The following is a 15,398-nucleotide window of genomic DNA, read 5'->3' on the forward strand; positions in this document are numbered from 1 at the left end:
TTTCATGTATCTGTTGGCCATTTGGGTTTCTGTTTTTGAAAAATGCCTATTTAGGTCCCTTGCTCATCTCTTCCTTGGGTTGTTTGTTTTGTTGTGGAGTTTCTTGAACTCTTTATATATTCTGGTCATTAATCCTTTATCAGGGACTGGTGCTGTGGCGCAATGGGTTAATCCTATTCCTGCGGTGCTGGCATCACATTGGGTGCTGGTTCCTGTCCCAGATGTTCCTCTTCTGGTCTGGCTCTCTGCTGTGGCCTGGGAAAATAGTTGAAGATGGCAGAGTGCTTGGGCCCCAGCTCCCACACGGGAGACCAGGAAGAAGCACCTGGCTCCTGGCTTCAGATCGGTGCAGCTCTGGTCGTTGCGGCCATTTGGGGAGTGAACCAATGGAAGGAAGACCTTTCTGTCTCTCCCTCTCACTGTAACTCTACCCCTCAAATACATAAATAAAAAAATTTGTTAAAAAATCCTTTATCCGTTGTATAGCTTGCAAATATTTTCTCTCATTCTGTTTGTTGCCTCTTCACTTTCCTGAGTGTTTCTTTTGTTGTGCAGAATTTTCTCAATTTGATGTAATCCCAGTTGTTAATTTTGGCTTTGGCTGCCTGTGCCTCCAGTGTCTTTTCCAAAAAGTCTTTGCCTGTCCCAATGTCTTGCAGGGTTTCCCCAGTGTTCACTAATAATTTGATGGTGTTGGGTCGTAGATTTTTAGGTCTTCAGTCCATTTTTAGTGGATTTTTGTGTAAGGTGTAAGGTAGGGGTCCTGCTTCGTACTTCTGCACGTGGAGATCCAGTTTTCCCAGCCTCATTTGTTGAAGAGACTGTCCTTGCTCCAGGGATTGATTTTAGCCCTTTGTCAAAGATAAGTTGGTTGTAGAGGCTTGGATTGATCTGGCATTTTGTTTCTATTCCATTGGTCTATCCATCTGTTTCTGTACCAGTACCATGCTGTTTTTATTATAACTGCCCTGTAGTATGTCTTCAAATCTGGTATTGTGAACTTCTGGCTTTGTTTTTGTTGTATAGACTGCTTTAGCTATTCGGGATCTCCTATGTTTCCATGTGAGTTTCAGCATAGTGATGTCTTCTTAATGTACTGTTTACTTACTATTATGAAGTATTTCTTGCCCTGATGTCTGTTTTATGTGATTTAAATGTAGCCTAATTTTTTTAGTGTTTGCACTGTATATTTTTTATTTAAAAAAATTTAAAAAATTTATTTATTTGAAAGAGTTATAGAAAGAGTGGGGGAAGAGAGAGAAAGAATATCTTCCATCTGCTGGTTCACTTCTTAGATGGTCACAATGGCTGGGGCTGGGCCAGGCCAAAGCCAGAAGTTTGTTTCAGATCTCCCACGTGAGTGGCAGGACCCAAGTACTTGGGCCATCTTCTGTTGCTTTTCCAGATGAAATAGGGAGCTGGATCAGAAGTGGTGCTGCTGGAACTTGAATCAGAGCCTATATGGGATGCTGGCATCACAGGCAGAGACTTTACCTGCTGTGCCCCAGTGCTGGCCCCACAATGTATTATTTCTATTTCTTTACATTTAACCCAGGTTTCTTACAGACAGATATAACTGGATCTGACTTTTCTATATATTTAAAGATTTATTTATTTGCTTGAGAGAAAGAGACAGAGAGGTCCTCCATCTGCTGGTTCACTCCCCAAATGGCTACAACAGCCAGAGCTGTGCCAATCTGAAGTGAGGAGCCAGGAGCTTCCTCTGGGTCTCCCACATGGGTGCAGGGGCCCAAGGACTTGGGCCATCTTCCACTGCTTTCCCAGGCCATAGCAGAGAGCTGGATGGAAGAGGAGCAGCTGGGACACGAATTGGGGCCCTATGGGATGTCAGTGCCACAGGCAGAGGCTGAGCCCACCATGCCACCACACTGGCCCCTGGCTTTTCTATTAATTCTGACAACCTTAGCCTTTTTTTTTTTTAATATTAATTTGACAAGGCAGAGTTAGAGTGAGATCGAGATCAATTACAATTGATCTTCTATCTGCTGGTTCACCTCCAAATGGTTTTGCAACATCTGGGGCTAGATCAGCCCAAAGTCAAAAGGCTAGAATAACGTCTGGGTCCCCTATGTGGGTGCAGGGGCTGAGCACTTGGACCATCCTCTGCTGCTTTCCCCGATGCATTATCAGGGAGCTCCATAAGAAATAGAGCACTGGGGCTGGCACCTGCAGTGCTGGCATCCCGTATGGGTGCTGGTTTGAGTCCTGGCTGCTCCACTTCTGATCCAGCTCTCTGCTATGGCCTGGGAAAGCAGTAGAAGATGGCCCAAGTCCTTGGGCCCCTGCACCCACATGGGAGACCAGCAGGAGGCTCTAAGTTCCTGGCTTCAGATAGGCACAGCTCCAGCCATTGTGGCCAATTAGGGAGTGAACCAGTGGATGGAAGACCTCTCTCTCTCTCTCTGCCTCTCCTCTGTGTAACTCTTTCAAATAAATAAATAAATCTTTTAAAAAAATGGAGCACCTGGGACTTGAACCACATCCCATATGATATGCTGGGTACCACAAAACTGGCCCCAATCTTTGGCTCTTAATTGGCATACTTAAACTATTTGCATTTCATATAATTGGCATCTACTGTCTTGCTATTTGTATTGTACTTACTCCATCTCTTTATTGTCCCCTTTTTCCAGCCATGAGATTGTGTCATAATTCCATTTCCCATAGTAAACTTGTTAAACTTCTCTTTTGTTTGCTCAATGGAAGCAGTTCTCAGCATGCAGTCTGGGGCCCCTAAGTTTCAGGGTCTCGTGAAGTGAGAGTGATTACTGGGATAATGTGTGCCTTGTTCTCGCTTGTTCTCTCTTGAGTTTAGGGTCGAGTAGAGTGAACAATGAAGATTACATGGAAGGGCAGAGAATCCAGCTTTCAGGAAGGCAGACATGGAGATTTGGAAAAATATGAAACAGTATCATTCTCTTCCATATCGCACTGGATAAGATTATTTTTAAATAAAAACATTGCTTTATATTATATCTGTAAGCTGGTAATAGATTCTTAATACTTTTGATTAGTGAACAGATATTAAGCTTCTCTGAGAATTAGTGCCCTTGGGCTGCAAAGGTAGCACAGACTGGGTGGCTTACAACGCCTGACGTCCAGGCGGAAAGGGATGGGCGTCATGGGCACTCTAAGGGAGGATCTGTCCTGGGCCCCACTCACGGCTCTGGGAGTGGCTGGCATGCTTTGGCAATCCTGGGCTTGCAGCCACACCACTGCTTTCTCCACCTGTCTTCATATGGTGCTCTACTTGGGTGTCACTCTGTCACTCACTGCTCCTTTTAAGGATGCTTGTCATACTGGATTAAGAACCCATCCAACTCTAAGTAAGCTCACATTTGAGTTTTTGGAAGGCTGTAAATTTTGGGGGACAATATTTGGCCACATATACTGCTTTCATTTCTAATGATGTAAATAATGATAGGAATAGCCCACATAAACAAAAGCCTTTGGGATCTTCAAACACTTCTAAATTGTACAGAGTGCTAGACAAATAAATTTGAGAACCTATGCTCAATATAGGTCTTTAATGTAAATAGTCTGTGTTCAAATAATATTTCATCACTTCAAATATAGAGCAAAAACCCAAGAAGAACTTACAGTCATGCATCCCATCGTGGCAATGATGTGCTCTGATAAGTGTGTCACTGGGCAATCTTGTCATTGTGCAAACATGGAGTGTACTTAGGTGAACATGAGACACTGAAGGCTGATGCCCACATAACATGGAATGGTGTTTTACAGAGCTCTTGCTTTAAAAGTTCAAGGCTAAACTTTAAAGCAATGATTGAAAGCATGTATAATAATTGCATAAACAAGTGTTATTACCAAGTGTTATGCACTGTATGCAATTCTGTGTGCTACGCTTTTACAGCTGGTAGTGTAGTAAAAATGGGTTTGCACCAGCATTACCATGGTTCTCCAAGGGTATACCAGTGACATCATTAGGCCACAGGAGTTTTTCAACTCCGTTTATCTTATGGGGCCACTATTGTGTATGTACTTTGTTGCACATGACTGTACTTCTATTATTATTTTTTGGTGCTGGCAATATTTTCTCTGTGTGCTGAAAACTGTATTTTTCAACAACCAATTATTATTATTCCCTTCTCAAGGGATTAAATAATTTTTAAAGATCACTTCTTTTTTTCCTTGGTTTCCCTCTCTTCCTCCCTCCCTCCCAGTAGAGATGGGCTTGGTTGCAGCCTCACAGCTCTGTGTGCCATGAAGGAGCCCTCAGGACCAGAATAGGGTGAGACAGTGCTTGCTTTGTTCTTGTGCACCTGGCAGAGCCCAGACAGCTTGATAACACACAAGCTAGACCACATGGGGCTGTGGGCAGGGCCTTGTGCAGAGAGTAGATCTATTCCTTCTTAAAAAGACAAGACATACTTCGCTTCAGGTCTCAAAGCAGATCCAGCAGATCAAGCTCGCCAGCCTGCTGGGAGGTTGCTGAATGGCGGGGGACAGAGCCCTGATCCTCTGTGCTGCTCTCTGGTCCTCCTCATTGGCTGTAGCCCTGCCTTGTGCTGTCATTTACTCATCTCCCTCCCTGTGTTGTGTGACAGGGTCCCCAGCTGGATTTATTCCAAGTTCTTGTCTCAGCATGAGAGATGGATTCAGAGCAGACATAGATAAAGTACAAGAATGAGAGCAGGATTTATTTCAAGAGCTAATACACATTGAGAAATGAATGTGGGCAGCTCTCACCAAGAGGAGAGTGGGGGTGTGCCTAAAGATCATTTCTTTTGGGTACAAAATTCTAGGTTGTTTCTTGGAGTAACAGATGTCTCCCATTGTCTTCTGGCTTGCATTCTTCTGATTAATGTATCTGCTGTCATCCTTGTTCTGATCTCAGGACAACCCCCCACCCCCCACCCCATTTATTTTTTAAGGATTTATTTTATTTGAAAGGCAGAGTTACAAAGTACAGAAAGGGAGAGAGATAAAGAGATCTTTAATTTGCTGATTCACTCCCCATGTGGTCACATGGCCAGGGCTTGGCCAAACAGAGGCCAGGAGTCTGGAACTTCTAAGTCTCCCACGTGGGTGCAGGGGCCCAGGCACTTGGGTCACCTGCTGCCTTCCCAGACAGATGAGTGAGGCGCTAGACTGGAAATGGCATAGCCAGGACTCAAACTGTCACTCATGTTGAATGCCAGTGTTGCAGGCAGAGGCTTAACTCAGTGCACAACACTGGCCTGTTTCCTCCATCATCACTGGATTATGGATTATGGCAATTTAATTGAAATGAGACTAACTGTGATTTTCTTGATTCTGGCTAGGACTCATTAAGCTTCCTGATCTGTGGGATTATAGTGTCCATCAAATTTTAAATTTCAACCGCTATCTTGTTTTTTAAATCATCTCTGATTCTATGACTCCAATTAGTATGTGCTTGAAGTCCCATCAGTCACTCTGTTCATTTCCCCGATGCCTCAACTTTGCCTGCTGTCAACCTTCTTGTCTTTGAAAACTCAGCCCCAACATCATAGTCTTTATTAGATCACCCAGAAAAGTACTCTGTCCTGATTGAAATGTTTGTCTCCTTGTATCCTCTTGCATTCTTATCACATAACCTATAATATGAATAATTATCACATAACCTATAATACAAATGAATATACTTCTTTGCCTGTCTCCCTATACCAAGCTGTAATCAACTTTAATGCAGGACAGTGCACAGAACATGATAGGTGCTCAATCAAATGTAAGTTTTCAAATGCTGGAGGCCTAGTAAGTTCTATATATTTTGCTTAGCTTGAGAGGCAAAATAATTTTAATTGGCAAGTCAGCTGATCTGAGAGTCTACAAGTTGTTAATCAGCAACTGCTTTTTTGGACCGCTTGTTCAGCATGAAAAAAAGTAAATTTAAAGCCAAGCTGTCATGGAAGAATGTTTATGCTCACATAAAAATTGCTGTACTGTTACACTGTAAACACCTCAAAAGGAAACAAAACACCAGACCAAAAAAAAAAAAAATCTTCCATTGAAACTGCATATTCATTTACCTGGCCTGCAAATTCACTGCTGGGATCAGCTGAAATTAGAACACCATCTTTATCCTCTTGGAATCCACTGTGAGACCAATATGCCAGGTCAAAAGTAAACGTCTTCACATGTTCTGGATTCTTAGGGTCCTGAACAGTGGTGGTGGTTCTGGAATGCATGGAAATCACACATTTGCTTCCAGAATTCTTCTCTCTCTATAGTCAAATTACAAATTCAGAGTCAATCGCTCTTTTCTGTTATCCAAGTTAACTGTTTTAAAGTCTTTATACATAGTAAGCAACTAAGGCTGGAACTTGCTGTTCTTGCGGTTTGTTGTCCGATTGTGTTACTCTCAGGGGCTCTTAGGGCAAGCGGCTGCTACTCTATCCCCCTAGGATTTTTTTTTTTTTTTTTTTTTTTTTTTTTTTTTTTTTTACAGGCAGAGTGGACAGTGAGAGAGAGAGACAGAGAGAAAGGTCTTCCTTTGCCGTTGGTTCACCCTCCAATGGCTGCTGCGGCCGGCGCGCTGCGGTCGGCGCACCGCGCTGATCCGATGGCAGGAGACAGGTGCTTTTCCTGGTCTCCCATGGGGTGCAGGGCCCAAGCACCTGGGCCATTCTCCACTGCACTCCCTGGCCACAGCAGAGAGCTGGCCTGGAAGAGGGGCAACCGGGACAGAATCCGGCGCCCCGACCGGGACTAGAAACCGGTGTGCCGGCGCCGCTAGGCGGAGGATTAGCCTAGTGAGCCGCGGCGCCGGCCTCCCCCTAGGATTTCTGAACGGCTTCTCTGGTCATGAATTTCCAGAGAACAGCTGACTCTCTAACACCCACCTATACTGATAGCAGTAATTATAGCCGTGAAGAACTCAGTTTAAATCAGAGGTGGAGAAGTTTTGCTTCTGCCAGGGGCCATTTGGATATTTATGACACTATTCTTGGGTTATACAAAATTGCTAATGTAGAAATTAGCTTGGTACAGATTTGCTAAATTTCAAGTCCCACCTGTGGTTGCCTTGGCAGGGCTGATGGCCCATGGGCAGGACACTCCTCAGCCCTGGTTTAAATGAAAGTCTGTGGTATTTAAAGCAAACCATTTCTTACGTCTTCCCTGCCAGCACAGCAAGGCAGAAACTCCTCTCGACTGTGAGGGCCAGGAACAGGGCTGCTCTGCTCCAGGTCTCCGTGGGAAAGCTTTCTTCATGGAGGGAGCAGGACAGTAGGGCTTCTCCTGCCTTCAGCTGCCTGTTGCTGAGGCTAAGTCCCAGGGTGTTGAGGGCTCCTTCTTTCACCAGCTGCCACCCACAGAATGGACACCCTGCTTTGGCTGTCACATGTTGGAATATCGGAGTCCTGACCATCCTTGCCCCAGGGCTTCACAGTGCTTCCACACCAGGGAGGACATTATCCCCTAAACTATACACCACAACCATTCACCCAGAACTTCCATTGCACTAATTCTAAGAAACCTAAAGATGGCTTAAAGCTTAAAGCACACAAGGGGACTTGCAGTTACATGCAGATGCTACATCATTTTCACAAGGAACCTGAGCATCTGCAGACTTTGGAATCTGCAGCATGGGGGTGGGGCTCCTGGAACCAACCCCTGTGCACACCCAGACATCACAGAAAATCCTAAGGAATCCACTACTGTTCAATGAGTTCATAAGGCTGTAGGACAAGATCAATGTACAAAAATTATTCCTAAAAAACTTGTAACATCCATATAGTCAGTAAACAGTTATAGTAGTATTTAAAAATTAAAATAGGGATTGAACAAAAGTACAAAACATGAAAACTTTGTTGTTGACACAACATACTCTGCAAATGAACAGTAATCAAGGCAAGGTGGTACTTGAACAGGAGCAGATACAGATTAACACACTTGAGAGGACAGACATCTACAGTCAGTGGATTTTCAAGAAGCTACTAAAAAACAGCCTTTCCAAGAAATGGTATTGGGAGAACTGTGATAGCTGCTGCATGTGAATGAACTTAAACCTCTTCCTTATGCCACAGGCAAAAACCAAAAAACCTCAAAATGGAAAGAACTAAAAATAAGGGCTGATTATAAAATCGTTAGAAGAAAACAGAGAAGTAAATCTTCATGATCTTGGAGAGGGTCAAAGACCCCTAGATTTATTAAAATCTCAAGCAGTAAAACATAATTGGATGTTCATAAAAGATGTTTCTGCTTGAAAAGAAAATGTGAAAGAAAATCTACACAATAGGAAAATTTGCAGATGAGGTTATCTAATAAGGAATTGTGTCCAGAAAGCACAAAGACTAGCAATAATAATGAAGACAACCAATTCAATTAAAAAATAAGCCAAGGATCTCAACAGATTTTTCTCCAAGGAGGATATACAAACAGGTATTAGCACATATAAAGATGCTCAGTATTAGTGTCCATTAGGGAAATGCAAATCAACACTGAGATACACTTGACATCAACTAGGATGACTATAATCAAAGTCAGATTAACAAGTGACAAGGATGTGGAGAAGCTGGAACCCTTGTATATATGGGTGGGAATATAAAATGGTGCAGCTGCTTTGGAAAACTGTTTTCCAAATGCAGTTACTGCTTGGCTCAGCAATTCTATGTGTAGCTACATAACCAAGAGAAATGAAAATATGCAAAAATGTGTACACAACTATTCACAACCGGATTAATCATGACAGCCCAAAGATGGTAGCAGCCCAAAACACTCATCAGCTGATGACTGTCTACAATAGTGACATCTGTGACAGTTAGGGGTCACTTAGTATTGGTGAGAAGTAGGGAGGATGGTATCTAAGGGTAGAGGTTCTTTTTGAAGTAATGAAATGTTTTAAAATTGATAGCAACATATACCTGTGGATGTACTAAAAACTTTTATAATTTTCAGTGATTGTGTTGTCAATAGTTTAAAAGACATGATTTAAAAAAATCCACGCCAGCCAGAACTGAGCAGTTGTTAAGCACTGTGTGGTTGGACTCACAGGTAGCATTACTTTCTTTAAAATTTTTCTTTTGTTTGAAAGGCAGATACACAGACAAATCTTCCCTCTTTGTCATTCCCCAGATGGCTGAAAAGGCCAGCATTGGGCCAGGCCAAAGTCAGCAGCTTCATCTAGGTCTGCCACATGGGAGCAGGGGCTCAGGCATTTGGGTCCTTTCACTGTTTTCCCCAGGCAGTTAGCAGGGAGCTGGAACAGAAGTGGAGCAGCCAGGGTTTGAATGGGCGCCCACATGGGATGCATAAGGAAACTGAGGCTGAGAATCACTGCCCATTATAATAAAGGGGTGAGAAAGTTGGTTCTTCAACCTCACAATGAAAATAAAGATTGGATAGGTTGTCAGAAAATTAGGCTGTATCCAGCTCATCCAGACCCTGTAAACAGTAAGGTTTTGAGCACAGAGTTCCAAGATCCTGAAGATCACGTAGGAACAACTGCGGTCACCCACGTGTGATCTGTAACTATTCCCCTTTGACTACCTCTTGAATCTACGCTTGCTCTTCTTTGCTACTACTGCACGATATTTGGTGGTGAACCGGGGGAAAATCCGTGTTTTCGGAAAGGGAAACTAGGAAATTCTGTGAACTTCAGTGTTTTGGCATAAAATCCCTTCTATTAACCATTTAAACATGAAGTTAATCAGTGTGAGAATCAGATTAAGACCTTAAATAGCCCTTGCTGTCTGCTGAATGACAAAGGCCAACATTGTGACTGACTTTGCATTACTCGCAAAGTGAAGATCCCTGGAATTGAGGGTTACTGAAGGGTTAAAAGTTACTAAGTGGCTTTATTTCCTCACCTTCATCTAAGACCAAAACATTGAATTTGCTGGTGACATATTCTTTGACATTTTTTGAAGAAACCAAGCCAATTTACACTACACTTAAAGTTATCTGGCTATATCTCAAGTTATTTAATTCAAATAGCTCCGTCTGCTGACACATTTTTCTCATAATATAGAGGAAACGGACAGTAGCTGGAAACGGGAGAGCTCATACAATGTCATCATCACATTGTTAAGCCATTGAGGAGCAGTTACTGTCAGGTAGTTCTAGCTTGCATGCCCTTACTCAGGTTTCACTGTCCGTTACAGCCATCACAACCGTTTGTCTAGATCTAGGATGCCTTCCAAGAGCTCTCCAGGCAGAAATAACTTTCTATGACTGTATGATTTACAATAATGATCTCTGTATGGTTGTATACACCTTACTACTCTGACAGCAAGTACCTTACTTAGGAAGCTTACTAAAATAAACTTTTATTAAGTAAGACTGGGTTTTTTGTATTCTCAGTATCAAGTACAGTATTTGATTCATTGCAGTTAATAAAAATTTACTCAACTGGTCAGTTGTTCAGAATTACCTTAAAGTTTATCCAAAGCACTGATAAAAAGCTACATAAATACATTAAAATGTAAACTCATTAACAAACTCATTTAGAACCGGTAGGCTGTTTACTTTTTTTTTTTTTTTTGACAGGCAGAGTGGACAGTGAGAGAGAGAGACAGAGAGAGGAAGGTCTTCCTTTTGCCGTTGGTTCACCCTCCAATGGCCGCCATGGCAGGGGCGCTGTGGCTGGCGCACCGCGCTGATCCGAAGGCAGGAGCCAGGTGCTTCTGGTCTCCCATGCGGGGGCAGGGCCCAAGCACTTGGGCCATCCTCCACTGCACTCCCGGGCCACAGCAGAGAGCTGGCCTGGAAGAGGGGCAACAGGGACAGAATCCGGCGCCCCGACCGGGACTAGAACCTGGTGTGCTGGCGCCGCTAGGTGGAGTATTAGCCTATTGAACTGCAGCACCGGCCCCTGGCTGTTCACTTTTGACTTCCCTTTTATAGAGAAATATATTTCTTAAAAATAAGCACCACACATTCACTATATTCACCAAACTTTAGTTTAAAAACAATCGTTGACAGTACATTTCTCTTGTCAATTTTTTATTGTGCTACTTGCGCAAAAAAACGAAATTAAGCACTTACTGAATTATGTTTAGATCTTTAAATTATTCATTTAACAAGTTCATTTAAATAATATTCCATAAATGACAAGCAGTTTAAATAGATGTTTAACTATCATTAAAAAATTCATAAAATCAAAGCCAGTTAAATTTTCAACAAGGCAATGTAACCTTTACCACTAACCTGACTAAAAGGCCGCACCCGCACTGCCACTTTCACACTGTCAGTACTTGGCATAGGCATTTTCATCGTTTTCATTATTCATACTGTTATCTGGTAGAAAAATATTGTAGAAAAGCACACTGCTTATGCTGTTCTTCACACGGCAACACTAAAAGCTCAGCCCACACAGCAGTTCATTTCTGGATGATCAATTATTAATGGTCCATTCATTATACACTATCAATTACCTGCTATAAATTATTTTACAATACTTACTTATTGATGTATTTTATAGCCTATATCAAGTATCATTACATAATCGTGCGGAGTCACACTGTAAAATGCAAGGTGCTTTTGTTTTTTCTTCTTCCACATCTACTCATCACCCTTTTTCAAATCTGTGCCTGAGGTTCTGAGATAATTTACTAGTTTTGAAACCTGAATATTAAGGGGTTCCTGTGATTCAGCACCAAGCTCCTTCACAACAATAGTACAAAATCTGTCCTGAAATCTCAATGAGGCACATACCAAGTGCACTGAATATCCACAAAACATTTATTTTACATTTCTCTACTTTCTCAAACCCTTTTATGAGGTTGCTAGTGAGCAGTGAACCGGTCAGTCTAACCTGGGTTATTAGTCTCTGAGAAACTGAGACTTTTTAAAGATAAATAGACTTTAAGCTTGCTAAACAAGAAATGCCAACATTACAGTTAATCAATGCATTACTTGGAAAATTTGCTCATATGAGGTAGATTACACAAAATTTGTGAAAGTACAAAAAGGTGGCAAAATCACATGCCCATAATTTGATTTCAACATAGTAACAGCCGAACACAGAATACATCTTATGATTAGAAATCTTAATCACAGAATCAAAGTGCATGAATTATAAAATAGCAACTCTAAAATCAGTTTAATCCTCATTTTAACATCTGTCTAGTAATTGTAGAGAAATAAAATGGGACCAATGCCTACTAGCATATAAAATCATTACAACAGAAATCCCCTCTCAATAATCTAACAGACACAAACTACTGTGAAGTAGACACTTTATTTAACATTCCAATAATAGCCATATTTACATATTATATAAATGTATGAAGTCTTAATATAAAATAGAAAAACTGCCTGGACTGAAAGAATCACTCCACATGGAGCTATTTTACTTATTGAACTTCTGTTTACAAAAATTTACAATAATTTATATATAAATTATTTTCTTCCAAATTAGATGATTTTTAATAACCCACACAACTGTGATGTCTTTACAAACAGGTGTATATTAAAAACTTGAAAGAAAAATTACAGCATTTTTCTACGTAAAACTTGCTTTGGAAAAGAAGACAGTTTTTTTCTGCTCTTTCCAAGAGCTTTTCCTGTAACTTCTGCAGTTTTTCTTGGTTTGCTCTTTCCTCCATCAACTGGGCTCGCTAAGGGAGATATCAGCTTAATTTCTACTGGAGGAGGTGACCAAGAACTTTCCTTTTCTGTATTTCTGCGGGGGAGGAGGAAAAGATAAGAATAAGCACATTGTGTAAGTGGCTTCCCAACATTGACAGAAACTTTAGGGAAACTGTGCCTAGTGCTTTCATTTTATAAGAGAACTGAAGTGAAGCTGGAAGTCATACAGGCTAATGAGAGGCAAAATTAAGGTTTCACATAAAAGAATTTTCCCTCTGTGACATGGGCATTAACAGCAATCACCACAGGACCTACACATTCCAAATGTGTTCATCAACGCTGCTGGGTTACAGGAACAGGCCAACTAGTGGTCAGTGCACAGCAGGAGAGCTAAGCATGTTCTTGGTATCACAAATGATGATACTCAAGCACCCGCAATTAGCACATATGTATGTGATTTCAAACTTGAAGTAGCTTTCCCAATGAAAACAGTGATACTAATTAAGGTTAACAGTCATTAAATCAGTTTTAAAACAAGATAAAATGGGGATAAGGTTTTCGGCCTAGTAGTTAAGATGACTTCCCAGCTCTTCTCCAGCCCAGCCCTGTCCTGTGTATTTGGGGAAATGAACCAGCTGATAGGAGATCTCCCTCTGGTGTCTCTCTCCTCCCTCTCTTCCACCCCCACCCCCACCCCCACCCCCAGATTAACTTGTACTTTTAGTAAATTCAACCATGCCCAAGCACAGCAAGGACAAAATACTATTTAACAAGCATTTCTGAAATGGAAGAGTTTCCTGTGGATTTGCTACTAGTGAAGTAACACCAGGATTTTTAAGTTTATGATTCTTTGTTACTAGTTTATTTACTAATGAAAAGGTCCCCCTCCTCCATCAACTGCAAAAAATAGATATACTGGATGCAAATTATCCCCAATCTATCACCCTTCTTTAAAAAGGATGAGCAGGTTTTCATTCTATATAGAAATCTACCTTCAGCAGTGAAATCTAATAATCAAGGAGATAGTGCTTATATGTGTCCTTAAGAATGATCATTTTCTGATGAGCTTAATTTCCCTTTTCAAATTGACTTTTCTCAAATTTGATATTGAGAAACAAAGGCATAAAAATTTCAGAAAACAAAGTCATACTTGCTTGCTTGTCTTGTTTTTGCAGTCCTGATTCTTTTCACTTTTTGCTTTCCCACAGCTTCTACTGATTTAGCATCATCTTCCTATGGGTTAAAAATGTGAAAAGATAAACTGTTAAGCAGAAATTTGAAATATAAATTTAGAAATTCTACACTGAGTCAAGGCATATAACCCAACACTACTATTGAATTCAAATTCAACAAATCCCAAACTGTTTCCTTATATTTTTAAACAGAAACCGTGGTATTTTTTATTCCTCATTCTCACAATTCCAACTAATCTCCCAGTCGTGCCAAATTTTATTTTTCAATGTTTCCCCTGTTTTTCTGTTCCCATTATGTCTGTCTAAATCCATGCTTTCATTATTTTGTAAGAACCTGGCCACTGGGACTATTATGTCCCTCCCTAGAATTCATCTTTCATAGACCCCACGCCCCACACACATGGCCACTCTCTAGTGTATGAGCATTCCCCACCCACCCACCCACTGCTTATACACTGCTGAGTCTTTGTTTTTGTGATTTTTCTCTGCAAAGAACACCTGCATCCACCACCTTCTACCCAAAGAAGTAGTTGACTATAAATTATTTGTATCATACCGTGAAATAACTATTGTGTGTTTCTGTCTCTGCAATTAGACCGTGTTTAAGAACTAAACTGTGGGCCAGCGCCGCGGCTCACTAGGCTAATCTTCCGCCTAGCGGCGCCGGCACACCGGGTTCTAGTCCCGGTTGGGGCGCCGGATTCTGTCCCGGTTGCCCCTCTTCCAGGCCAGCTCTCTGCTGTGGCCCGGGAGTGCAGTGGAGGATGGCCCAAGTGCTTGGGCCCTGCACCCCATGGGAGACCAGGAAAAGCACCTGGCTCCTGGCTCCTGCCATCGGATCAGCGCGGTGCGCCGGCCGCAGCGCGCCGGCCGCGGCGGCCATTGGAGGGTGAACCAACGGCAAAAAGGAAGACCTTTCTCTCTGTCTCTCTCTCTCTCTGTCAAAAAAAAAAAAAAAAAAAAAGAACTAAACTGTGAACTCCTAAAAGATAAGGAAGTAGCTTTAAGTATTTTTCTGTAAGCCTCTGCCACTGCATGGTAACTGACTCATGGCAGAGAATTCAATACAAGTTTATGAATTAATGTTTGTAAATATAAGGGGGACATAGTCCCTGAATTGTTTTCATCTTAGGGTTATGTACAATCAGGTGACAGAATCAACTCTGAAATGCATTCTAAGTGTGCTCTGTGAATGACACTGCAGGGGTTTGCAGGCCTCCATTTTTAATAAACCCATTCAGATAATTCTGATGGCAATACGGTTTAGAAACCTTTTTCCTAAACTGCAGCAGCCAAATCCCCAAAGATGTAGAGAAAAAACAAATTTTGGGCTTTTAATATAAGTGACTCCTATCTTTAAAGTTTATTTAGAAAACATTTTAGAAATAAACTTCTTAAAATTAAATGAAGTTTAAAATTTTATTTTGAAAACTAAAGTCAGTTAAAAAAATACAGAAAATCATACATTTCTTACCAGTTCATCTATAAGTTTGGACGCATTAGATGTATTTTTTTGCCTGGTCCTCAAAGCAGGAGGTGAGATAACAAACTGAGAAGTCAAATCTGATACCAATTCTTTCAGCTGTGCAGGAGCCTCTACTTGTTTAGCTGAAGTTGAAAAAACAAAACACCTCACTGTATCTTTGTATACTCTGTATATGCTATGTTTTC

General features: G+C 41.5%; 2 protein-coding genes across 4 annotated transcripts in view; both read right to left on the reverse strand.

Moving 5' to 3' along the window:
- The window catches only part of LOC103350906 (kinesin-like protein KIF28P), a 67,794-nt gene extending 56,568 nt beyond the window's left edge, over positions 1-11,226 (reverse strand). The window contains exons 1-2 of the mRNA XM_070055631.1: positions 11,152-11,226; positions 6,033-6,227 (exon numbers count right to left, since the gene is read on the reverse strand). Coding sequence (XP_069911732.1) covers positions 6,033-6,227; positions 11,152-11,226 — 270 coding nt within the window. The remainder of the gene's footprint in view (positions 1-6,032; positions 6,228-11,151) is intronic.
- AHCTF1 (AT-hook containing transcription factor 1) overlaps positions 10,931-15,398 on the reverse strand; it is a 78,066-nt gene continuing 73,598 nt past the window's right edge. For all 3 annotated transcript variants that reach the window (XM_008268157.4, XM_017347697.3, XM_070055630.1), the window contains exons 34-36: positions 15,202-15,335; positions 13,685-13,767; positions 10,931-12,628 (exon numbers count right to left, since the gene is read on the reverse strand). In XM_008268157.4, the coding sequence (XP_008266379.3) occupies positions 12,436-12,628; positions 13,685-13,767; positions 15,202-15,335 (410 nt within the window). In that variant the 3' untranslated portion in view covers positions 10,931-12,435. The remainder of the gene's footprint in view (positions 12,629-13,684; positions 13,768-15,201; positions 15,336-15,398) is intronic.

The sequence above is a fragment of the Oryctolagus cuniculus genome, chromosome 13 (genome assembly GCF_964237555.1).
Source record: "Oryctolagus cuniculus chromosome 13, mOryCun1.1, whole genome shotgun sequence".
NCBI lineage: Eukaryota > Metazoa > Chordata > Mammalia > Lagomorpha > Leporidae > Oryctolagus > Oryctolagus cuniculus.